Here is a 26126-nt window from a genome sequence, read left to right as displayed (position 1 = left end):
AACCCTTTTTGTATTCAAGCAATGCATCTTTGATTTGCCCTCACTCAAATGAGGTCTAGGAAAAAACACTGATAGAGTAATGGACTGGCTGATATGGAAGTCAGACACGATTTTTTGGTATAAATCTATACCAAAATGTCTTTATAAAAGGTCATAAGTAGCGTGTCAGCCATTATGGCATAAAGTTTACTAATCCTCGTAGCTGATATTATTGTTATAATAAAAGCAGACCGTAACAGATACACAAAATAAGGAACATGAAGATAAGGGCTCAAAGGGTGGAGACACAAGCTGTGATTGCATTAAGTCCAACGGTGCTATTGAATCTCTTACCGTGTGTACAAATGTAGTAATCCTTTGAAAAACTTTTAACAATATCATGTGAAAATACTGATTTGAATATGAGAAGCAGCTGTTGCAGCTCAATAAACCTTTAGTGATGCAATAGACAAATGCTTTAAATATAATACTCTAACAGAGATAGAATAGGGGCTGACACAGGATTGATACCCCTATCAGAAAGACATGGAAAACACATTTTCTATTTTAACGTATAGCATTTTCTAGTTGATTTCTTTCTAGCATTAATTAGAATATGGAGAATATTACGGAGACAAAAACTTCTCCAACTTTGCTGGAGTCCTATTGCCCATGCAACCAGGTGCAGTGATGATTGGGCCAGATGGTGCACTTTTCCTAGTTGTAGTGTCAGAGGGTATGTCTACACTAGCCACCTTAGTTCGAACTAAGGTGGGCTAATGTAGTCATTTGAACTTGCAAATGAAGCCCGGGATTTAAATATCCCAGGCTTCATTTGCATGTTCCCGGGTGCCGCCATTTTTAAATGCCTGGTAGTTCGAACTGCCTGCCTGCGTCTACACGCGGCACGGGCTAGGTAGTTCAAATTAAAGCTCCTAATTCGAACTACCGCTACTCCTCCTTGCAGACACATTAGTGATAGAAAGAGCTTTACTTTCTGAGATGGACTCTGCAATAGAGATTGAATGATGCATACTAACTTCAGGAACTTTTCCTCCAGAATATAAATCCTTATTCTTTTGGAATCAAAAAGAGAGCCTATGAATAGGATTTTCTGTAATGAAGTCAGTAAGGATTTCTTTTAGTTTCTTAAGAAACCAAAACTTCAGAATCCAGAGCACGGACATTTTGTGATTTCTCCCAGCTCACTCTCTTAGGAGTTAGTGGTCTAAATATGGAACACAAAATCCCTTGTCTCTTGAGAAATGCTGCTAGTGTAGACAGAAATTTGGCAAAAGAGATGAGGTGCTGAGCAAAGGCCATAGAGGACATCTCTGAACTGGAAATAGTTCTGGCCCTATGGCAAAGTGAAGATACTTCCTGTGTGGTGGTCTTACTGAAATATGAAAAGAAGCTTCTTTGTGATGGAGAGCAGTAAACACACATCTAGATAAAAGGAGGAAGGAATAATGGAACCTAGAGTCAAAGCTCTGAAATGCATCCATCAAATGTATTTGTTCAGTTTCCTTAGATCCATGATGGGATCAATTCCTCCATTTGTCTCTTAATTGGGAAATAGCAGGAATAAAATCCTTGATTGCTGACATTTATTGGAATATCCTCTAATGCCCCCTTTGTTTACAGAGAATGATTTTCCTTTCTTAGCACTGAGTCATGTGAAAGGTCCCTGAAAAAGGGGGGGGGGAAGTTGGTTTGGGGTGAAGCATGTCAAACTCAGTGGAGAAACTGTTCTTTACAATGTCCAAAACCCATCTCTTTGTGATGATCTTTGGCCATTTGTTCTCATATTGACTTAAATGATCTCCAATTGTAAGGGAAATAGATGCCAGGCTTGCTGCCCTGAATATCATTCTAAACCTGCATCGAATAGCAGGCAAGGAAATCATGGCAGATAAATCCTCCTGCTTCATTCTGGCTTTAAATGGCCATCTTTTGTATGACTGACAAATAGAAAATTGTTATTGCTGTTGCTATTGGTAGTGATGATGTCTACCTTTGTTGAAATAAGAAGAAGATAGGTAGTTCACATGTTTAGAAAGGAAGAAGAGATTAACTTATTTCCCAGGGAATTTAGTCTTTTCCTTTCTCACTTGCTGGCAGTAGAAGCTATCCTCCTGATGTGGATTTTTGCATTGTTCCTCCCACTACTAGAAAATGTGATAAAGGATTTATAGGAAAAAAGAAAATCCTTAATATGGAATCTGGGAAAGCTCATCTGTCTTTTTTGCAATTGTCTATCAAGACAATGGGGTATTCCAAATCAATTGTACTTGTTGCCATGCCTTCTCCAAAAGTGGCAGAGAAACTTTATTTGTAGAAGTGTTTCCAAATACATAAAACATGGATTGCACAGTTTGCTTTAATGACACTGAAAGTCATTTCAATATATAAACCATTTTGTTTATTAATTCTTGGGAATGGATGACATCCTCTGAAGGAGAAAGACCTGAGAGGATTCATCTGCAGAGAATTCATCCATAGGATGATGGTGATGGAAATATCTGTCTGTAGAGAAACCTTCACATTCTTCTTTCTTCATCATATAATTTATTAGAGTAGGAAACTTGTGAATATGCTCTTGAAAGTGGTTGTGTCAGATCTGTAAAACTTGGCTCTGCATGTCATGGATCCTAAAAGATCTCACTGGAGCAATGGTGAACAGAAGGCCTGGCCCTGGGTGGAAGTTGATATAGAAAGTCTGGAACTGACCAATAAGGTCAATGAATCCACAGAGGCAATTACCCTGCATTTTTCTTCACCTGGTTCCATGGAAGGGTTTAGGCATTGATCTTTTACCTTCCATGTCTGATGTCCTTGATACTGGTACCTTCTTTGTTATGGAATCAGACAACTTTGTTACCAAATTCTCAGTTTCTTTAGAACTGGAGCTTGGTATTCTGGAAACAGATAGCTTACATCCAAAAATCTGCCTGGAACTAGAAGTGCTCAGAATTCACCCAGGCCTCATTTTTGTCTTCCAGAGCCTTAGGAAATAAGACATCTTGAAGGAGCAAGGCTTGGAGTATGCTCTGCCTCTCCTTTCTGGCTTGCAGTGGGGTGCTGCTGGGTTGGTCCAGTAGCGCCGCCTCTCCTCGGCGCTACTGGACCAACCCAGCAGCACCCAAGCTGCTCTGCCCCAGGCGTCCTGATTCAGCCACTGCTGAAACTGACCAGCAGTGGCTGAATCAGGACGCCTGGGGCAGAGCAGCTGGGGTGCTGCCGGGTTGGTCCAGTGGCGCCCAGAGTGGCGCTACGGGACCAACCGGCAGCGCCCAGCTGCTGTACCACAGGCGTCCGGAGCAAAGCCATGGAGCACGGGGGCAGCGGGACAGCCCAGACGCGCCGTGGCTATCCTGCTGCCCTCGTGCTCCGCGGCTTTGCTCTGCTTTGCTCTGCAGACCAGGGGGACGAGGAGCAAAGCAGAGCAAAGCCGCGGAGCACGCGTCTGGGCTGTCCGCTGTCCGTGTGTTCCACCGCTTTGCTTCTTCTCCCTGGTCTGCTGGAGACCAGGGAGAGGGAGGGCCCCATTCGTAAGTCGGATCCGCGTAACTCGGGGACTGCCTGTACTGCAGGAGCAAGCATGTGAGTTCAAATCCAGGTACACTGTGAGACATGACACACATCTCTTAAATCCATTTCTGCTCTTTGGAGCCACCACCAGAACAACAAAAACTAACACTAACCATGAACATATATTCCCTATTAAACAATAACCAAGGGACTGTAACTAATTGTCCAATGAATCTTCATTTGTAGAAGGCTCAGGTCTGTGTCAGCAGGTGGAAGGAATAAAGATGGTAATCACTGATGTATCCCCTTTTATAGTCATGACCTCAGAATGTGCCCAGAGCCTAATGGTGGGGGCAAAGAGGGGCATACAAGCAATTGACTAAGCACTGCTAGTTGAAGGCTGCATTGTTCAATGGCACTGGTTGGTGCACATCCAAAAATGGGACACTGCAGATAACACTTAAAGAAGAAACTGGTATTTCCTGATTTTTGAGTGCTTAATTTTGCATCCCTAATTATGTTTTTTAACACTGGATTTTGTGTGTATTTAAAAAATAGAATATTAAACACCTTCAGGCTCATAACCAGAGAGAGTTGGTACTATCATCTTTACACTATTCCTGTTATTACAATAATAAAAGTACAGTACTGATTTATCATATTAGGTAATTTTAAACCAGAATCCAATCACTTTAATGAACAGAGTTAGTGGACAAGTACATGCTTTACAACCTGTGACTTGCCAGGATTCCTAGCATCTCCTGCCACAACCGTCACCGATTAGATATTTAGAATTTTTATTGAAATATGAAAAGATTCCTGTCCAAAAATCATTAGTCTGGGAATACAGCCAACAAACAAAAATGATGCCAGCATTTACTACAGATAATGGGCATGAGATTATAGCTAAGGCAGTTATAAAGAAATAAAAAACATCAATTATAACGGGAAAACTGATTTGAGTAGGGTTGTGGGAATTGTGGGTTGACCCATCCTCACTTACAACTGAGCACAACATGTTAAATATCCCCTAACGCAACAGGAAAATGCTTTATTATATGATAACTGAAGAAAAGGAAAAGGTTTGGGTGCAAAAACGTTTCCTTCATAAGTGTACGTTATAATTTGGGGAGTTTATTCCTACTTCTCATTGGTAATTATGACAAAATACTTCCCTTGGGAGAAATCTTTGCTTTAATAAAAAACACAACCAATTATGGCCAGGGCGATGTAGAAACAGGGGCAAAAACAAAAAGAGCTGCCTTTGGCCTGCTGAGAGGAATGTAATGGCTGGTGCAAGGCTTCTTGTTTGCCAGTAAGAGTGACTGTATTGAGACCAGCAAAGAATTTACAGGGTCCTCCCCCCATCTACCGAACTGGCAATATGGTCAGAACATGTTGCTCTTGTCTTTCCCCATATTCCCTCACCATGATGCCTCCTTCCTTCCCAAGTGAGAGTCCAGTCAAATTGGAGAAGGATAGTTAAAACTGAGGAATGTCTGCCTCATTCTACAATGCCATCTTTGAAATTTAGATGGGGAGCATAAGTTGTTAGTGAAAGACTTGACCGTCGGCAATTCACTGAGAATTCCCATGGAAATTATGTTCCTAGCCACTTTTGAAAATCCCACTAAATGCTTTTATACATAGTTAGGCACCTAAATCTGCCCCTTTCCCCTTTGGCTCAATAGGTCCAGAGTTTGTTGATCTTTAGAGCATGTTGCAAAGCCAGATTGAGATCTTCTCTGATGATGTGGTTGGAGTGTGAAAGGCTGTTTTCTCCTTCTTGGTTTGTGATTTGGGAGGTTCTGCAATCCCTCTTTTTGACATTATATTGATTTGGGGGTATTATACTTATCTGTGTTTTGAAATTGTGATGTCAGTGCCTTTAGAGAGACTGTGACTATACACATTGAAAAATAAAATTTAAAAAACCTCTTCTGAAGTCAGTGGGGTTACACCGCTGTACCTGAGAGGAGAATTTGGGCCATTAACAGAAATTCATTGTAAACAGCAGGAAGAAAATGGGACTGTGAGCAATCCACAGAATGGCTTTATAAGGTTTAACTGACAAGCTTGATTTTTGTTAGAGAATTATGAAATGAGATGATGACAGGGATGCAGCAGAAGTACAATAAGTGAGTGTAGCAAAGCATTTAATACTGCCTCTCAAAACTGCACTTGCAAATTCATTTCCAATTACCTTGTGATGAGTGCTGTCACACAGAGTCCACAGTGTATTATGATAAATGTCAGTGTATTGAGTTGTAGAGGGCATCTGACAGGGCACTACAAGAACTGGTGTTAGGTACCAACTTATTTAACATCTTATTATTTTTAACATCTTATTTAACATCAGTGATCTTGAAGAGGAAGTAAAGAACTTCCGGTAAAGCTATTATGTTTTCTGCTGTGTAGTTATAGCCATGTGGTCCCCAGATATGAGAGAGACAAGGAAGGTGAGATAATATTTCTTATTGGAACAACTTCTGTTGGTGAAAGAAAGGGACAAGTTTTCGAGCTTTGCAGGGCTCTTCTTCAGGTCTGAAGAAGGCAGCCAGAGTGTCTGAGCTAATTATGGGATAGAATTGTTAAGCATAAAGGGTTCATACATGGCTTGTAGGAGACCACTTAAATGGAAGTGAGCATTTAAAAACTGGCAGGCAGGAGTGTTACTAATTGTTGTAATGAGCCATAAAATCAGTGTCTCTATTAAGTCCATGCAGCTCTATTACACAGATCATGGCTCCCCTGTCACTGATTTGTTGGAGGGAACTGGAACTGTTAATCTCAGTGAGCCTTGGGCTATGGGGCCCTGCTGACCTACTTCCAGCAGCAAGAATTCTTCCATAGCTATTATAACTGATAATGTAATAACACTTATAATGAACATAGGTGCTGCGTGCACATGGGAATTTTTTTTTCCTGACTGGATCCCTGAGTATGGTCTGAACAATTCTTTGCTTATATACCAGCTTGATCATCCCATCTTTCCTTTGAGAGGCATGTCTACTTACCCTCTGCACATGTGATATGAGTAGGAATGAGGAAAAATATAATGAAGGAAGATCACAATGAGGACATCAGATAGAAGCATCAAAAAATAACAGAAAAGCTGGCTATTATCCTGCCCAAAGTCAGGCCTGTCAATAATTGGGAGTTCTATTTTGTCACAGCTTTGGAAACTCTGAATACTAGACCAGGGTACTGCTTTGCAGATTTCACTAGCTGTTTATAATTTGTAGTGCAATAGACTCTGGGAGCTGCTCTCATGGATCAGAGCCCTATTGTGCTATTTAGAGACACAAAGCAAAAAATTGGTCCCTACCTCAAAGACCCTATGGCTCTTTTCTTTTGGCAGTGATGCTTGGGTAGTTTTTTCTTTCCTAAAATCAAGATACTGGCAGTTTTTGACCTGCAGACATTTCACAATCTTAAGTCACTGTAAAAATGAATCTGTGGTATTCCACATTTATTGACTCTCAAAGACTCAAAATTAAATATGCTTACTTTGTCAGTAATGCCAAAGAAACTGGTTGAATTTTTTCACTGATTTCTTCAACAAAAATAGCATTTTAAGCAAAACAAAAAATCATTGCAATTTTTTATTTTGTTTGAAATTTTCATTATTTGAAAAGAATATTTATTGGAAAATCAAAGGACTTGTTTTCAGTTTTTCACTGAAAAAGCAAAACATTTTCATAGAAGAATTAGGAAAAAATAAAAAAATTCCTGTGAAAAACAATTCATCATTCTCAACCAGATCTACAAAACGATGATTTTTCTAAATGCCAGTACAGGTTAGACCTCACTAGACCTGCATCCTCAGGACCTGACCGGTTCTGAACCAGAGAATTTTCCAGACCACAGGAGGTCAATATTGTCTAGTAGCATTACCAACACTTTCATTGCTTTTCAGTCCTTTCATGGCTATTAAAGGACATTTAGGGGTAAAATAGAGCTACATAACAGCACCAGGAGCGGCTCTAGATGAGCTGCCGGCAACTGGCACCCTAGGCGAAACGCGCGATCGGCACTCCCACCTCCAAAGCCCTCAATGACCGTTTATCTTGGCATCCTAGGTGACTGCCTAGTTCATCTATATTGATGGGCCGCCACTGTACAGCACAGAACACTGAGAGCTAGGACTGGTGACTGCAAACAAACTTTATGGTACTATGGGAAACATGGCCACATCCATGAAAAGTGGACATCTGACTAACTAAAATAATTCCAGATGATGGATGTTTCCAGATCAGAGAGTTCTAGACTAGAGAGGTTCAACCTGTATCTCAAATTCAGTCATGAAACTGAAAGGCAAGGTGTGTTCTTTCGGGGTTGACATCATCACCAATAAGAGATTCTGCAATAAGAATCTCTTCTGTTGCTGATGTAGGAACCAAGGATGTGTCCAACCCACTCTCCCAGACCTGTGCTTATATACAGTGTTAAACAAAAGTGCTATACGTGCTTAGTTCTTGCAGGAATGTACCCAATATGATTCGGAATTCACAATTTAAGTGAAATCCACCCATTAGTGGAGGTCAAAAAACAAACAAACAAAAAAAGCCACAAATTCCACTAGTCCTGCATAGGGGGTGCTGGTTGAGCAGCTGAATAGGCCTGTGGGCAGGAGGCTACATTAACATTGAAAGTTATTCAAATAAAACTTCCCACTTCATACCATAGATTTCCAGTCCACGTGGCTCCATGGTTGGCCTCACACTTGATTTGTGCAGAGGTCTTAAAGAAAGATTCTGCAAGGCAGTAGAAGCAAAGTTTGCAAGCTATACAAATCAAAGCCAAGAAGCCTCACTTTTTTGGTCAGCAGACCAACTGAGGAAAGACTAACATTCCACAGTTCCAAAGACTAGTACATTGAGGAGAGGCAGTCATACAACCACAACCAGGCCACTCCTCTGAGCAACCTCTTCCTGCACCCAAAGAAGGGCTGATAGCAGGCCCACGACAGGAGGCGGGTGGGGGGAGGGGGGAAAGGAGGTAGGGAGAAGGAGAGGAAAGGGGGCAATTGCTCTGGGACCTGGTGATTCAAAGGGGTCTGGGGTTTCCAGCCACTGCTGCTGCTAGTGTGGCTGTGGCAGCAGCAGCGACAAGAACCCTGGGCCCTTTAAATTGCTGCTGGAGTGGCCACTCTGTGTGTCTCTAAAGGCTGGGGATGGGCAGCGCCATGCTCCAGGCAGGGTAGAGGGCTGGCTGTGTGGACTTGCCCCTTCTACCTAGGCTCTGCCCCTTCTGGGAGTGGGAACCAGTTCCCCATCTTACCCAGGAACTCACCGAGGCAGTCAGTGCCCAGCTAGTGAGAAGAGCTGTGCCTGCAGAACATTTCAGTCTGGCTCCCTGACTGCAGGTCCTGCTCCTACCCTATGACAGTCCAGAATCCTGCAAGATCTGAAGAGTCTGCATTCCTTCACCAAGATTATCTTAAGGATCTTAGGGGTCTTGTCTTGTCTTCGGTCAGAGGCATCCCTGCCCCTTTGTTGTCAGGGTGTGGGAGTGAAAGAGTGGCTGTGTGCATGCATTTGTGTATGAGCATCCATAAAGTACAGACAGAAAAGGTGCCATGCCAGAAGGAAAAGTTTCCCCAGGTTGTCTCATGAAATTATTCATTAGGGAGTGTTCTTTGTGCCTATGAATCTTGAAATTATCTTGTGTAAATTTTGCTATAAGAGTTGTTCAATCATTTTATTAGGTATTATCAGGTATTTTAATATCTGTTGAGGAGGAGGAAAAGGTTAGCTATCAAACAGCAACTGAAGGAGGAAGGTTGTGGATCAAACATTAGTAATAATAATTTGGTTTCAGTATTAAGATATTTAACCAACTCTAAATTACAAATTTGATTGACTTCAATAAAATTCTTTAAGTGGGAATTATAACCAACAGACAGGCACCCTCTAAACATTTTTTCTTTGAATTTAATTTAATGATTCGATTTAATTCCAAATGAATATTAAGACTATCTTGTTGATTTCACTTTGATTTTATACAGTTGATAGCTATCTTACTTTATTTTTATTCTTTATTCTATTAAAATAGCTTAGGTCTGGGAATATGTTCTCTTGATTTTTATTTTTAAGTGCTTTAAGTAAATGCATAAAACCGATAGTGAGTCGCATTTTACTAAACAACCTGGGTCCAAAACCTTTGAGAACCTGGATAGACACATTAGGTGTACAACCTAGAAGCCTGTGTCTTAATTAGTGTTTGGTTCTGTAAACACATCCCCAAAATGAGGTGTGATTTTCACAAAAATGTTTGAAGTATTTATAAGAACATTGCTTCAGCTATGCAAATGCTGCAAAAGGCTGCATCACTAGTTTACACAAACAGAATAAAGCTGCACCTTATTTGTCTCTGAAGTGAGTCCAAAGAACAGCAGTGGCCAGAAGCAATAGATATTCCCACAATATACACACACAGGGTAATTTAGGATTCACAGAACTAAACAAGATCTTACATGACCCCCAGCCAACAGATCATAAATATAAAATGGAAGATCTGGAAGACTTTCACATGATCCACAAAGCAACCTGATTACTGTTTAGTACAGGGCTGGGCAAGATGGGTGTTTCTAGGCTACAGGGTTTTGTCGACAAAAGTGGACTTTTGTCGACAAAACTATACCTGCATCCACACTGCCTTTGAGTAATGTCGACATAACGTTGACAAAACTCTGCAGTTTTATCGACGTATGTAAACCTCATTCTACAAGGAATAACGCCTTTTGTTGACAGAGTTCTGTCGATAGACGGCATTATTGCATCTACACTGTCCTTTGCGTCCACACTGTTATGTCGACAAAGCGGCTTGCTTTGTCGACAGAACTGGATGTATTCTAGACGCTCTATGTCGACCTAAGTTTTGTCGACAGATTCTGTCGACAAAACTCATGTCGACGTAAGCCAGTAGTCTAGACATACCCGATGAGTCCTGGGGGCCGGATCTGGCTCACTTAACATTTTGATCCAGTCCACGGACTGCATCTGGCCACTTTCTATTTATATTCTACTGCCCATGCCATTGAATTTCGAGGCAACGGCTCAGGCAGCAGGATCCTGTTTAAATGGCTCATGGTCTCAGTGCCACTCTGGCAGGGGCTAGAGCTACAAGCCCTTTAATTGGCCACAGCAACCCTGAGCAGTTGCCAGGCAATGTGGTAATGGTGGGGCTGTGAGCCCTTTGCTGTGGTTTTTAATTCAAAGCCTTTGGCCCCAGGCAACTCTGGGCCCTGTCCCTTCCGCCCCGGGCCCTGCCCCTTCCAGCAGGTGGAGGAGGCCTGTCACCACATACCAAAATTCATTAAGTGGCCTCCCTGTGATAATTATTTCCCAACCCCGGTTTAGTAAGAGAATCTTCCTTTTTCAGCAGCAAAGATTTATAATGTTGGAAAATAATACAAGGTGCATATTTAGCTAATGGGTATGAGCACAATATATCAGTAGTAAGTGGAATTAGTAATGAAGAGTATCATTTGCAATCTTCAACAAATTCAGTCACATTTCCTTTTGAAAACCACCTGATTGTAAGTAGAAGAACCTAATAGTAGATGTGTATATACCTGATCAAGCTGGGTATTTATCATGTCTTTGTGAGGGCTAAGTGGCTGGCTGTTAGGCCTTTTGATTGTGTGTTTGAGCTGTCCCTGTTAACAAAGATGGTGACCATCTAGGCTAGGTTTACAAGCCATCTGCAAATTGAACTTTTGACCTGAGAAACAGGGGTGTGCTAATGGTGAAATAGGGCAGCAGTTGGCAGAAGGGTGTTTGAATACTTTCTAGGAACACTACTATATCAGTAATGATAATGTCCAGTGATGGAACAGTTATTATGATCTGCAGTGGTTGTATCAAGTTTCCAAACTAGCTGAAGACAGAAGGGACTTCCTGTTATGAAACACAAGTTGTTGGCTGCACTAGAAGAAACAATTTGTGGGACTGAAGAAGAGCTATCAACCCTGCATAGCATCAGAGATGCTGAAGAGTTCTTGGTCAAACCCATTTAGCCAGCATCATTGCCAAGTCCACAGAGGAAGCACCTGGCAATGAAGGCACTAAAAAGGACAGAAATTAAAGGCAAATTGGCAGCTTGTGACTAGAGGCAGGTGTCAAGAGTGTCACATAGTGGTCACCTGTAGCCCAGTCCTTCCAGGCCTGCGAAGTATGCTCTGTTTGGAGGAGCAGGTTAATAAGAAGCTCAGAAGCCCAGACAATGTATAGTGGACAGGCTGCTGCAGAGACAGCCTATCTCTGAGAATCCAGGCAGAAGGCTAATCCTGAGATGGGACACTGAGTGGGTAAAGCCCACAGGCAGTAGTTTTTCCAACTACTACTCCCTACGAGAAGAAGCATGTCTAGCAGGCTTTACTTATTTGGTTTTTTTTAATGAAGCTATTCAGTGTTTGGACTGTAGTAGCCACTCCTCAAAGTGAAGAAGCACATAGGCAGGAAGCTGCCCTGGTTGGCCAACTTAGATACCTTTTAAGAAGGAACCTGTTGGCGTTACCTCCCAGAGGACCTTAGGCTGGGACGTAGTAAAAAGGGAGGGTCCAGGTCCCTCTCAAGCCCCACTTAAGGGTAAAAGCCCAGGTGCAGGATGAGACCAAAACATTTCTAACCTAGGGGGAGGAACCAGGCATACCACCTCCTCCCTCAGTAGAGACAAGTAGCTGGAAGACAGGTGTATTACTCACTTGGACACCTGGTCCACCACAACCCTTATCACACACATTAAATATATTAAAATCTAGACAATAGACTAAAAACTGTAATTGCTAATGAAAAACCATCATCAAATGGGTGTGTTTCCAGAGGAGAGGTACATGGGGATCAGAAAAAAGACAGTGTGCCGAACTTTACAAGAATTATACAGCCTGAAAATCTCAGAGCTGAAATCAGGCTATGGAAGACAAAAAGAAAAAGAAAGGCGTATGCCACTCATAGCATCTAAAAACATATCAGTGGGCCCACTGTAATGGACATTAGCACCTACCATCCCTTGTTAGATGTAAAGTGTACCCTATCCACATACCAGGAATCAAAGGCTAGAAATGGAAATGAAGAGCCCCTGGCATATACAGAAAGGCACAACTCAGGGATTAGTCTACTTAATCCCTGTGTCTGGGTCACTTATGAAGGGATGGCTGAACACCATCTTCAAGAGCAGGCTTAGAAATCAGTGAAGTAAATATGCAGAATGGCAAATGAATATGGTCACATAAGAAATTGATACAGACATAATCTGGGCCAGTAGTCATTTAACAAACACAAAACCCACCTTAGCAATATGGAAACAGTGCATGATATAAACATTGCAATATAAATAGTGACAGCAAACACAAAGCAGACATAGATCTATATGGAGCCATGTTTTATAAAATGTCTGGTACCAGCGCAGGCTTAAAGAACTAGGCCCCTGAGATTTAGATGGCTAACTACCTGTGAGGGTCTGTATCTCGGTAACTAGAATTTAGGGAAAGGTATCCCCACACAATGTGCTCTCTTCCTTATGTTTCAAGAAACATTTGTGGAACTGATGTTAGATTGCCTCCAGGGAATCTTTCTAAATTATCACAGATGTGCTGTTAGGTGGTCATGGCAACTTTTGAACACCAGCATATTTATATCAAGTTACAACAAACTAGATAAAGACAGAATATATGATCCACTTTTCTATTGTTCCTTGAACACAAACCATGAAGAAACTGAAGCCAATACAGGAAAAACCTCTATGCTTTCAGCCACTCTCTGAAAGCATTGCACTTAAATATACTGAAAATGTAAGTCTTTTGTGTTTGCTTATTTCTGTGTACAGTATGTGGGGAATGTCTAAGTACTCTTTTTGGGGAATATTGGGGAATAATAATGAGTAGGTAATGATACATATGCTCTAATTTACTTCTATTGCTCTAAATTATGACAGTAAGCACAGCTGGTTATACCACATTCATTGGGCTTGATGTTATTTTAGAGTACATTTTATACTGTAAGTGGAGGTGAATTTTCCAGGAAGAGTACACTTATGTGTGCTAGCTTTGCCCAAGCTGGTGGACAGTCTAGGCGCTCCCCTGTTGATATGAAAACCTTTTATCGACCTCCCCGGTAAACCTCATCCTACGAGGCATAACGGGGAGGTTGATAAAGGGCTTTCAGGTCGGCGCGGGAGAGTCCAGACTAGTGCGCTGAGCCGACAAACAGCTGATCAGCTGTTTGTCAGCTCAGCGCGGCAGCCATTTAAATTTAAATGAAGCTGCAATTATTTAAATCGCGGCTTCATTTCCCTCTGCTGATCAGCTTAATCTACATGGCTCCATCGACAGAGCCATGTAGTTTAGACACACCCTTGGACCTGTGTTTGTAATTAGATACAAAAGCAGATTTGCAATTTAGTGTTAATTGCTTTAATTGTCTCTATCCTACAAGTTATTTGTGGATGAATGTCTTAGTAGTGTTCAGTTGCCCACACATAACATGTATGGACTTTTGTTCAGCTTCCAATGTAGTGGTTGAGACAGGCAAGAAAAGATTCAGCAACATTCTCAGTAGCCAAATTTTGAAGTTCTTACTAATCTGTAATTCTTAGTTGACAATTACATTATTTTTATTGAAATAGTAATGTAATTCTCAACTGGCTATGCAAAACACTTCACTGGGACAAAGGTGCAATGATCAACCAAGTAGCACTAACGGTATAGCTGAACTCAAATATATGAGAGTATCTTCCTTACAGAGATGCCATCAGAATCTAGAGCACAAAAAAAGTACTTTCATGTTATTATAAATGTTACACTGATGGTAAACATGTTTCAAAGAAAATGTTTAGTCAAAAAATGGTAGTTTTATCCAAAATGAAATTTAACAAAAAACAGTGCCAACTTTAAAAAAAATGTGAAAAATTTCTTGGAATTTTTATAAAAATGAACTACAGAAAGTTATATAGGAAATATTCTTGAATAATTATTTCTGCAAAAAAAAAAAAATCAATTCACTGCGAATCCTTCAAAATTGTTAATGAATTTAAATTACACTGCTGTAGATGAACCAGACAAAAGTTTTGACATATTAACTTTTATGAACAGAATTGTGGAGAAAAATGTATCAAATATCTGTGCCTACTTTTTACCTATGAAAATGCAGAGTGAACACTTTACAATTTTGTAAGCTGATGTTAGAACTTAAGAAGCTTGGTCAATGCTGTCCTTGCATATCAGTTATCACCCTTTTTACCTAAAACACTACGAAACTGTATTACAGAACTAAATATGTAAAGAATGTAAAATCTGGTTACAGTTGAAGAATGGCTAAACTTAAAAACAGTGAATAGTCTAGCAGCACCTTAAAGACTAACAAAACATGTAGATGGTATCATGAACTTTCATGGGCACAACCCACTTCTTCAGATGAACGGAGTATTAACAGTCCCGTTCCAAAGTATGGCTGACCTTTAACAACGTTTCCTCAGCTCTTGCCCTCTAGCACCCTTATGCTACTTACACTACATTGATGACATCTTCATCATATGGACCCACAGGAAAGACCCCCTTGAAGAATTTCTCAGGGATTTTAACAACTTTCAACCCACCATCAACCTCAGCCTGGATCAGTCCACATGAGAGATCCACTTCCTTGACATTACAGTAAAATTACATGATGGATACATTTCCACCACCTTATTCCAGAAACCTGCTGAATGCTACACTTACCTTCATGCCTCTAGCTTCTATCCAAGAAATATTTCTCAATCTTTATTGTTTACAGCCAAGCCCTAAAATACAACCGAATTTCCTCCAATCCCACAGAAAGGGACAAACACAGGATCTATATAGAGCAGTCTTAAAACTTAAATACCCACTCAGAGAAGTGAAAAAACAGATTGATAGAGCCAGAAGAGTTACCAGATATGAACTACTTCAACATAGGCCAAGAAGAAAACAACAGAACATCCATTTGTCATCACCACAACTTAAACCCCTCCAATGCATTATCAACAATTCACAACCTGCCCTGGAAAACAGCCCCACACTTTCACAGGCCTCGAGGGGGAAAGGCCCCAATCCTTACTTACATACAACCTAACCTCAAACAAATTCTTTCCAGTAACCACACAGCACACTTCCATCATAATCTTCCAGGAACCCACCCCTGCAATCAGCCCCAGTGCCAACTCTGTCCATACATCTACACAAGGGATTTCATTACTGGACCCAATTACTTTAGACACTACATTAGAGGCTCATTTAACTGCACATCCACTAATGTGATTTATGCCATCAAATGCCAGCAATGCCCCACTGTCATGTATATTGGCCAAACTGGATAGTCTCTATGGGAAAGAATTAATGTACAGAAATGAGATATCTGAAAATGCAACACACAGTAACCTGTTGGAGAACACTTTAACCTGCCTGGGCACCTATTAATGGATCTCAAAGTCATCATGTTTCAGGCAAATTCCACAAGCTAAATACACAGGGAAGCATTAGAGCTTATCTTCATTTACCAGTTTGGAACCCATATCAAAGTTATGAATAAAGACATTACCTGGCTAGTATGCTACCTTCCACATCCTAATGACTTAATCAAGCAAACAATGGGTACTTAAGAATAATTTGCACCTTCTCTATCAGCTTCATGAAACATGAACACGCTAATGCACTATTTCCCCCCTTCCTTCTTCTCCCCTCTATCCCCTATTTATTTTGTAACTGGACTGTTAATACTGCATTTATCTGAAGAAGTGGGTTGTATCCATGAAAACGCATGATAGCATCTACATGTTTTGTTAGTCTTTAGGGCGCTGCTAGAGTATTCATAGTTTTTTAATTTTTTTCCAGTTACAGACTTACACCCCCTATGGATGTTTCTAGCTAGTTTACCAGTGCCAAATTGGGAAGACACAGTAGATATCACTGAATATTATTACAGAATCAAAGAAGCCCATCATTCATTAAGGCAACTAACATACCAATAATCAAGGTGAGTAAGCTAATATCTCTTGCTGTTGGTGAAAGAAACAAGCTTTTCAATCTTACACTTGTTTCTCTCACCAGCAGAATTTGCTTCAGTAAAATATGCTACCTTACCCACTTAGGGTGTGTCTAGACTACAGGGTTTTGTCGACAAAAGTGGACTTTTGTCGACAAAACTATACCTGCGTCCACACTACCACTGAGTTCTGTCGACATAATGTCGACAGAACTCAGCAGTTTTGTCGACGCTGGTAAACCTCATTTTACGAGGCATAACGCCTTCTGTCGACAGAGTTTCTGTCGACAGAAGGTGTTATTGCATGTAAACTGTCCTTTGCGTCTACACTACCATGTCGACAAAGCAGCTTGCTTTGTCAACAGAACTCAATGTAGTCTAGACGCTCTTTGTCGACAGAAGTTTTGTCGACAGTATCTGTCGACAAAACTTCTGTCGACAGAAGCCTGTAGTCTAGACGTACCCTTAGTCTTTCTTAAATATTCTGAGACCAACACGGCTACAACAACATTACATATATCAATCATCATTCAGCCTTAGTATTGCATAGGATATATATTAAGATAAAGTTAAAGGCTTATCAGCAATTGGATCCAAAGACATGAACTCAGTGCTCTCTTTAGTTGCAAGTAGGCACTCATTTTAAATGGGAACTGTCTGCATGTATCTGAGGGCAGAATGTGTCCCATGTTTATTTACTAAAAAAATGGTATGTATGTCTTCTACAACCCTTTCTAAGTTTCAGAAGTATTTTGTTTTCCAAGTTAGCTAGATCTGAGGTAGATTTTGCTTAACAGAAAGTTTACTATTCACATAGAATTAGTGATTAGTATTATGAAAACTCTGAAAGAACCAAAACAATATTGGTAGCATTTTCAAGAAATGCCTAAGTGACTTAGAGTGACTTTCTATTGGATTGAGGCCTCCCCAAGATATGTCTACTTTACAATTACAATGCATGCCTGTCCCATGCCAGCTAACACAGCTCACAGACTCGGACTGTGGGACTGTACAACTGTGAGCTTTGGTTGCAGGTGGGACCCTCTCACCTGATAGGATACTAGAGCCCGAGCTCAGCCCTGAGCTTGAATAACATCACTGCACTTAAACAACCCCCCAGTCTGAGTTCCACTAGCCTGAGTCAGCTGTCATGGGCAAGCCATAGGTTTTTAACTGCAAGAAAGACATACTTTAAGTCACTTAGACCCATTTGAAAAAATTACCCTAAATCTTGCAAGCAGTTCTAAATAATATGTCAAAGATAAGCTTGCACAGGTTGAACTTCTCTAGTCTGGCACTCTCTGGTCCAGCAACACCCATGGTCCGGTTTGATTTTATTTAGCCAGATGTCTACTTATCATATGTATGGTCAAGTTTTCCGTGGTTCCATAAAGTTTGTTTACAGCCACCAGTCTTGGCTCTCAGTGTTCTGTGCTGTCATTTAGTTCTAATTCAAGGGTTTTCAAATTCTTGAGTCATGGTTTGTAAGGGCAATCCATTAGTTGGCTGCAAGGAGCTTTATTTACCTGCTCCTCTGCACCACTTCCAGCAGCTCCCATTGTCCGGGAACAGTGATCTGCAGCCAACGCGAGCTGCGATCGCCTGTACCTGTGGAGGTACAGGTAAACAAAGCAGCTCACAGCCAGCTAGTGGCTTGCTCTTACAAGCTATAACCCACAGTTTGAAAACCCCTGCTCTAATTTACCCCTAAATGTCTTCCAAGAGCCCAGTCATCAATGAAAGTGTTGGTACTGCTGCTAGACTATATTGCTTACTAGAGCCTTGTGATTTGGCAAATTCTCTGGTCAGGTCCCAAGGGTGCCAGTCTAGAGAGGTTCAACCTGTATTACAATTGCAAATATTTTTTAAAAATGCAAGAAATACTAGCTCAGGCCAATAGTTTTAGAGATTTAAAGGCAATTCCATTTAAAGAGATCTAAAGGAATTCAGATTATTTTTTCACTCAAATTTCCATTCTTTCATTGCCAAATTACTTAGTTTGTGTTGTATCTATTAGGTGTTGTAATTCAGTGTTGTATTTAATAATGTCCTTGTTTATTAACATACTATCACGTCCACTCTAAAAATAATTTATTCAAGGGTTTAACTTATGTCTATCCATCAGGAAGGTAATTTATTTTTACCAAAGTGTAGCAATTAGATAGCACTGTTATGTAAACCAACCAATACTTACCATGAGCAGCCCTTTGTAGGCATAGACAATGCCGAGCCAAATGGTCATGTGAGTGTTTTCACAGTGTTCTAAAATTGGACGTATGGAAATATCTCTGCCTGCAGGGTCCGGCTACAAAGGGAAGAAAAAATAAAGAGTAAAATATTTGAATTAATATTTGACAAGTACTTATGTCTCAGACACCATTTCATTCTATTCCAGTGGTTTGGGATACATGCATCTGTGTAGAAAAGAAAAGCCAACTTTAGTGAGACTTTTAATGGTATGATCCCTTAAGGCTCAAAGGAGTTTAATAAAAAACAGTGATTAGAGAAAGGAAGGTGATAGATAGATTCATGCTTACATTGCCACAGCAAAATAGAAAGCAGAAGGAATGCTGGTCATGTGTCCAGTGATTCTCTTTCTTTAATACAGTCAATCACATGAATCCGTTATAGTTTACTTAACGCAAAACTACCATGAGAAAAATATCTGGGAAGGCATTCTGTGTAAGTGAAGGAAATAAAACTACTTGTATCTTTTTTATTTGGACAGCTAATTTGGTAAGTATAGTAAAAAAAACCAACCTCAAATGGATATAGCTCAAACATGCAGCCATGAAAATAAATATACTTAAAATCGATCTTCATTTCACCCTATGTTTTGTGTCACAGATCAGTGGCTGAGTACGCAATGAGACACACACAATGTGCATGACAACTCAGGAGTATATCAAGGACCACACACCTGATGAGGGGAGTTACACAAGCACCTAGCCACAGGGGCCTGGAAAGGAAAGAAGTGTAGTATGAGGTGGAGACTAGGGGGTAGGCAGGGAACTTGGAGTGTGAGGCAGTGGTGGGCGACCTGTGGCCCATGGACCCCCTGGATATCCACTCCCCCCTCCTTCCCAGTACTTTTGGAGGTGTTCCAGTTCTAGGAAGAAAAGGGGAGAGAGGATGGAGTGTGAATTAGGTGACTTGCATGCTCTGAAAGTCCTGGGAGAGAGAGGGGCCAGACAGGAGGGTTGTGGGGCTGCAGGTGGAACCACAGTGGGCCATGAGCTGCTGTGGCCCACTGAAGTAAAGGAGGGCCACTCATGTGGCCCACCCACTACTCGTGGTTGCCTATCCCTACTGTGAGAGCTGCAGCCAGAGAGAAGACACTCTCTCCAAGCCCCAGGACTGTTTGGGGAGAGAGGGATGGAGAAATTCCTCACTCCCCACCATGCCCCAGAACAGCCTGCATGCAAAATCCTTCATCCTTGGCCCCACCACACAGCCCTCACCCATAGATGGAGGCTTCACCCACTGCAACCAATCCTCCTCCCACAATGTGAACCTTGTCCCAACCCCCACCACACATCATCTCCATATTGGTGCACATACCAAAATTCATTCCATGCATGGATGCAAAAAATTAGCGGGACCGTTGATTGTAGTGTGTTCCAGGCTATTGTTTGTTTTATTGACCTGAGATAAACCAAGTGCTTGGGTTATACTATTGCCATTTCACTGTGGAAACTGCAGCAAAAACTCATTACAGAATATAACTCATTTCAAACTTTCTGCAGCAAGCTTCCCTTGAGACCTAGTGAAAATCTCTATACAAATTAATGCTGCTAGAAGCCCTCATCACTTCCATTCACCCTCAGAAGAGAGGATGTGCAGAGGGAATAGACAATTTAAGGCAGCCCTGCTTCTGTGGGATGTGGGAAGAAGTTATATCAGATACTCATAGACGTCTCAAGAATTTTTGTTTTGCAAATACACATGGGCAATGGGTATCATAGGATGGGGGAAGCGGAGCCTCCCCAAACAGCCAGGTGTGGCCTCGCCCACAATCTGCCCCTTGTCACTCTTCTGCTTCCCGTTCTGCTACCAGTGGCTCTTCTGTCCTATCATGATGACAGCTGGTGATGGGCACTCTGCGGCCTGCTCCCCCAGCATTCTGTGGCTGGGGAGGCTGGGGCCGTGCAGCTAGGACTCAAAGAGCTCCGGGGCTGCTAGCTAGCTTGGGACAGGTGCCCCACAGTGGGAAAGAAGGGTTGGGGATGCAGGGCTGAGGTCACCAGCCACAGTGGGGGGCTGGGCTTTGGCAGGTATGGAAGGGGCAGGGCCTTGGACGTAAGTAGCAGGGATGGGAGTGGGGATTAGCCTCCCCAAGCTACGGGTTCACCCTGTACAAATACAATAGACAATTAAAAAGCAAACCTACAGAACTGCCTCTCATTAGAATGTATAGCATATGGTGGTAAATGATTGCTTTTTAATGTTGCCCTCTGTACATGGACATACTACTGCTTCTTTTGAAAATTAGACTAGTGATTGTAATGCTGCATTACATTGATAGGAATATTCTGCTGTACCAATCTATCCAAAGTTGTTGTGTATTCTTATGTTGTTTTCCTTTCGATTTGAACCTGACATACAGGCACAGATGTTCAAAGCAAGTCACTCTTTCCAATTTAAAATGATGGGCCAGATTTTCAGCTGAGGTAGATCACCATGTGCTTAACTTTATGCATGTGTGCCAGTACCAGGGGAATTCACTTCAATCATTTCCTTTTGCAGCTGGCTACATGTATACAATCTTTGAGGAAGAAAAATATTGACTTATCCAAGCAAGGGAAAAATCAGATTTTCTTTGACTCAAATAGAGAAGCAATTTTTTTTCATAGAAGGAGTTCAGAAAACAAGAGACCATTATTATTATATTCAATCTTAGCATCAGTAGGAATTTTGCTGTAGATTTCAGTGAGTGCAGAATCAAGCTCCTGCTCCATTTCCCTCATCAACTCTTCCATATGTAAAGCATAATTGCCTGGCTACCGCTGACCTCAGATAGCAAAAAAGAATAACAAAAAGACAGAAAACAAAGAAAAAGAATGACATAAAAAGAAAGAGGATTGTGGGAAAATATCTCACAATCCATGGTTATTTCTCTGTGTCCTTGACAACGGAATGACAAGTTACGTCCACCCCTACACAGTAGTAACCCTGAATAGGATAATATGAATGGCAAACATCTCTCAGATAAAAGAGGTCCTGGAGGAGGATTCTATCTCTTTATAAGCAGTGTATAGCCACACTCTGACAGCCACTGAGCACCTGCAACACCCATTAATATAAAAATGAGCTAGAGGTACTCATCACCTCTCAGAGTAAGGCTGTCAGGTGGCAGAAAAATATATTACATTCTGTACCAAATGTAATTTGACATTCCAACCTGAGGATAAAGAGTTCTGGCTTTTCCATCATTTGTTAATGAAATGGAGAAAAGTTCACGTGAGAATTGCCATCCTAAAAATTCAGTCATGCCAACATTTTCATATGAACAGGACTGTCTGAAGATACCTTTACTTTAAGTTTTGGAACCTTGCCTTAACTCATTACAAGGCCAAATAGTTTTAAAAAAAATCCAGAGCTGATCTCCCATGCCTCTTTGAGTTCTGGTATGCAGCCTTTTCTGAGTTGTGAGATATGTTCTTGTCTTTTTAGATCTACAGTATCCCCCCAATGTCTAATTTTTAGCAGTGGGGAGTTACACCAGTTCACACCAACCCAGGATCTGGGCTCATGTCTTTTCAGCTATGCCCATCCATTGCCCACAGCCTTTCTCCTTTTTAAGCTCACAGGAGTAGAGTGGTGTTTGGGTCCTGATGCTTCACCGTAATTCTGACAGCATGGAAGCCAGTAGTTATGCTTGCCTTGAAGCTCAACAGTCTTGTGCTGTTTGCTGAACCCAGAATGATTTACAGGGTCAAGGTGTTGACGATATTTTGTAGGTACAAAGGATCCGTGAAGTGCAGCTCTACCACCCAGCAGTGAGGCCTGTGAAATTCTCACTCTTCAGTTTTTCACTAAGGTATTTTTCTCTTAAGAGAATGTAGTTATGTTCAAACGTATTTCAAATGTAAGTTCTGTTCTGTTATTAGGGTTGGAGACAAAGCACAAGCTCTTTTCTCAAAATAGAAAAGCAGGCGAAAATGATATATAAAAAAGTGCTGAACTATTTTAAAATTCTACCGGAGAAGAATACATAATTTCCTTAATGAAAACCATACCAAAATTACATTAAAATGAGTCTGCAATGGACATTATGTGCTTAGAAATAAATGTGGGCTTTTCTGAGATTCTGAGTTAGATCCTAAAAGAACAGGCAAGGCTCCCTCTGAAAACAAGAAAGGCCCAGTTTTGCAAGGTGCTTCAATGGGAGCCAAGGATGCTCAGTACCTCGCACGATAAAGCCACGTATCAGTGCCAAAATTAGAAAAGCTTCTGTATTTGAGAGCACTCTCTTTTAGGGTTACCAGAGGATTTCAAAAAAACAACAGACACACTTGAGCTCAGATGCAGGGGGAGGGCCAGCCAGGAGGTGAGCGGGGCTAGGTGGGAGAGGGTTGGGTGGAGCGGGGCTGTCTGGGGCAGATTGGGGAGGGGAGGAGGGAACTGGCTGGTGGGAAGCAGGGCTGGGTGGGAAGGGGTTGGGGGAGCGGGGCTGGCCAGGAGGAGAAGTGGGGGGGAGGGGGAACTGGCCGGCAGGGAGCGGGACTGGCCTGGGCGCAGATCCTGGGGCGCTGCCTGTCCCGAGCACGGTCCCTGCGGGGTGCATGGGTGAGTCTGGCCCCAGGGATTCCATCCTGCCTCGTCCCCTCCCCCCTCCTCTATGTAGTTATGTACTGCTTGGCTGGTAGACATGCTCACGCAGTGTGAGCGTGTCTACCAGCCAGGCAGTACGCAACTACATACTGATACTCATAATCATAAAATTTACTTAATTAGAAAATACTGGACCCTTTTAAAGTAGGCTTCAGATCCATAAAGTCTTAATATTTGCAAATGCATTTTGTTGACTCCTAATAAATTATGAATTGTCTGTGTTCCTAAATAGGTGGCAATTATTTTGCTGTATGTGGATTTCTGTGTTTTATTTTTCAATACAGTGGAACGCTATTCCTGCTTCATTGTCTCTATTTGCCTTTTGGTTGACATATTGATGATTTTGAATGAATTTACCAAACCTGGCTAAAAGCTAGATAAATGCAAATAAATACGGTCTTTTCTGATGTCCAAACAATGTTTTAAAAATCCATAATTACAACTGAATACAGCACTTCACTGACCTCACTAAACAACGCCATTTGTACACTTTGCTATTGCTGGAGAGTTTGGGTGTAAAGAAGATGACAGCTTAAAACCTACCCAGGACTGCATATGTCCTGGAATTCTGCCCTTTCCTTTTATAGAAAGCAATTGAATGGCTTTCGCATGTCATCAGCAAAAGCCTGAAGACCTCCTGTCTGTGATTAGGGTGAAGCTTTCCTACTTTATTTGAAACCTAATAAGGTTTCTGATACTGGCATCAGTTTTTGTAATGCTTTCAAGCAGCTCAACATAAACAGTTTATTCTGTTAACTTCACATTAGAGTTGCACATCATCCCCAATAAAATGCTTACTCTAGTCTATGCCAAACCTGCTGAGTCTAGAGAAAAACTTTCAGACACCAATAAACAGTTTACCTGTGAAATTATCTTAACCCTCTTGTATATATGCATTACTATTAATAGGGGAACAGCAGCCACCCCTGTTTTTAGATTGCCCAGCACTTCCCATTATAAACATCCTGTTTTAGACTTCTAGTGCCTGGAGTCTTTACAGCAAGCTTCTGAAATTTGGTAGGACCCTTCCCTGAGACAGAACAGGCACCAAATAAAAGAGTCTGTAATAGACAAAGTGCCAGTCGAGGAGAGGACTAGTGCATACCCTCTGGATTGTGTTCATTAATACAAAATAACCCACACGTTACTAAACTGAGGTGAAACATCTAGAATGTTCTCCAATGTGTGATGTCTGTTTACGAGAAGCACTGTATATAAAAAGAAAAGTGATCTTTGTTTAATTTCTGAGTCTGCAATCAAATGTGTCACAAGACATCTATGATACATAATAACTCAATCTAGTACAAAACAATTACTGTGCTTTGATATATGTGTGACAGATTGACAATATTCTGAAATGGCCTGAACAAACTTTAAGGAATTAAGATAAACTTTACTGAATTAAAGTTCATTCCTTTGGGGTCCATTGAATTAAAAATGCAGTTGGGTATATGTTGCTGTGGAATTGTATATACCTTCTCTAGTAGGGAGAGGGATGCTAATATACTTCCTCCCTTATCAGCCCTTTCAACCCACCTCCCCCAAAGCAATTTGCATATACTAGTTCAAACTGGATTCTACAGGGACTGACAAAAAAACAAACAAAAAAAAGGAGGGGAGTGGGGATCAGAAAAATAACCTGGTTTTAAATTGGCTCAGGTCCTTCTTGATCCAGCAAATGGACAAGACTGGTCCACAGACAGCTCCAATCCTAGGAAGTGTTGGAAGGACTGGCCTACTGAGGTCTGCATTCATATTTTGAGCTGAAGCTGTGAGGAACTTGTTACCACAGGGAATCCCCTGGCTTGGGTGGGCCCATGTCAGAATTCATGTTAAGGTCGGGGTGATCTGTGGTAAGCTTGCTAGCATATATGCAGGTACTTGTGTTGGTTGTAATAGTTTCTCTGATGTCCTTGTATCTTAAGGATAAAATGGGTTTGCATGGGAAGAGCAGTGTGGTGAGTTATAACTGTTGACAATCACTCCGTCATCATTCTGAAGAGAAAGCAAGCAGGTATACTTGGGCAGTTAGTCTCCCCTATGTGTAACAAGGAACTGTACAGCCAGGAAATATCCCACTACGGCTACGGCTAGACTACAACCAGTACTTTCGAAAAAGCAAGCTGCTTTTTTGAAAGAGAGCCCCCAGGCAGTCTGGATGCTCCTTTTCAAAAAAGCACAGTTTGCATTACATAGCGCCTTTTTTCGAAAAAGCACTTTAGAAAAAAGGCATTCTTCCTCGTAAAACGAGGTTTCCACGGTCAAAAAAACTGCCACGTTCTTTCGATTTACTTTCAAAAGAATGCAGCAGCAGTCTAGATGCAGAGGAAGTTTTTTTCGAAAAAAGGCCACTTTTTTTGAAAAAATCCTGTGGTCTAGACACACCCTCAGAAGGGAGTAAGATGTGGGTGCTCACCCATGCCGAGGAGCTGGAAGCCTGAGGAAGAGTAGCCTTGCTGGAGTATTGAAGGAAATATAGGTCTGGTTGCCCTGAATTGTGATAATACCATGACATACATCTTCTTGATGTTGATACTTAAACAGTGAAATGATTGAGGCGTTGACATAGCCCAGTGAAAGTGCTGGAAGCTCCAGCCAATGGGGTTTTTAAACTGGACTGGATACACACTACAAAGTATATGCTAGGAAACAATCGTACATTGCAGGGAAGAAGACTGGATAATATAACAGTAGCCCAATTAATGAACTCTCTTCCTTCCCCATTAGATTTTGTGTTTCTTTCCTCCCCTAATTTACCTCTTGTTTCTATCTCTCTTTCTT

The 26126-nt window shown here is 41.4% G+C and overlaps 1 protein-coding gene across 1 annotated transcript in view; it reads right to left on the bottom strand.

The window, feature by feature from the left end:
- The window catches only part of GABBR2 (gamma-aminobutyric acid type B receptor subunit 2), an 862687-nt gene that overhangs the window by 56020 nt on the left and 780541 nt on the right, over window positions 1–26126 (bottom strand). The window contains exon 14 of the mRNA XM_075921529.2: window positions 18706–18816. Coding sequence (XP_075777644.2) covers window positions 18706–18816 — 111 coding nt within the window. The remainder of the gene's footprint in view (window positions 1–18705; window positions 18817–26126) is intronic.

This window comes from Pelodiscus sinensis, chromosome 2, assembly GCF_052426305.1.
Source record: "Pelodiscus sinensis isolate ZL-2025 chromosome 2, ASM5242630v1, whole genome shotgun sequence".
NCBI lineage: Eukaryota > Metazoa > Chordata > Testudines > Trionychidae > Pelodiscus > Pelodiscus sinensis.
Note: the sequence above shows the minus strand (reverse complement) of the source record. Positions and strands in the feature narration are given on the sequence as shown.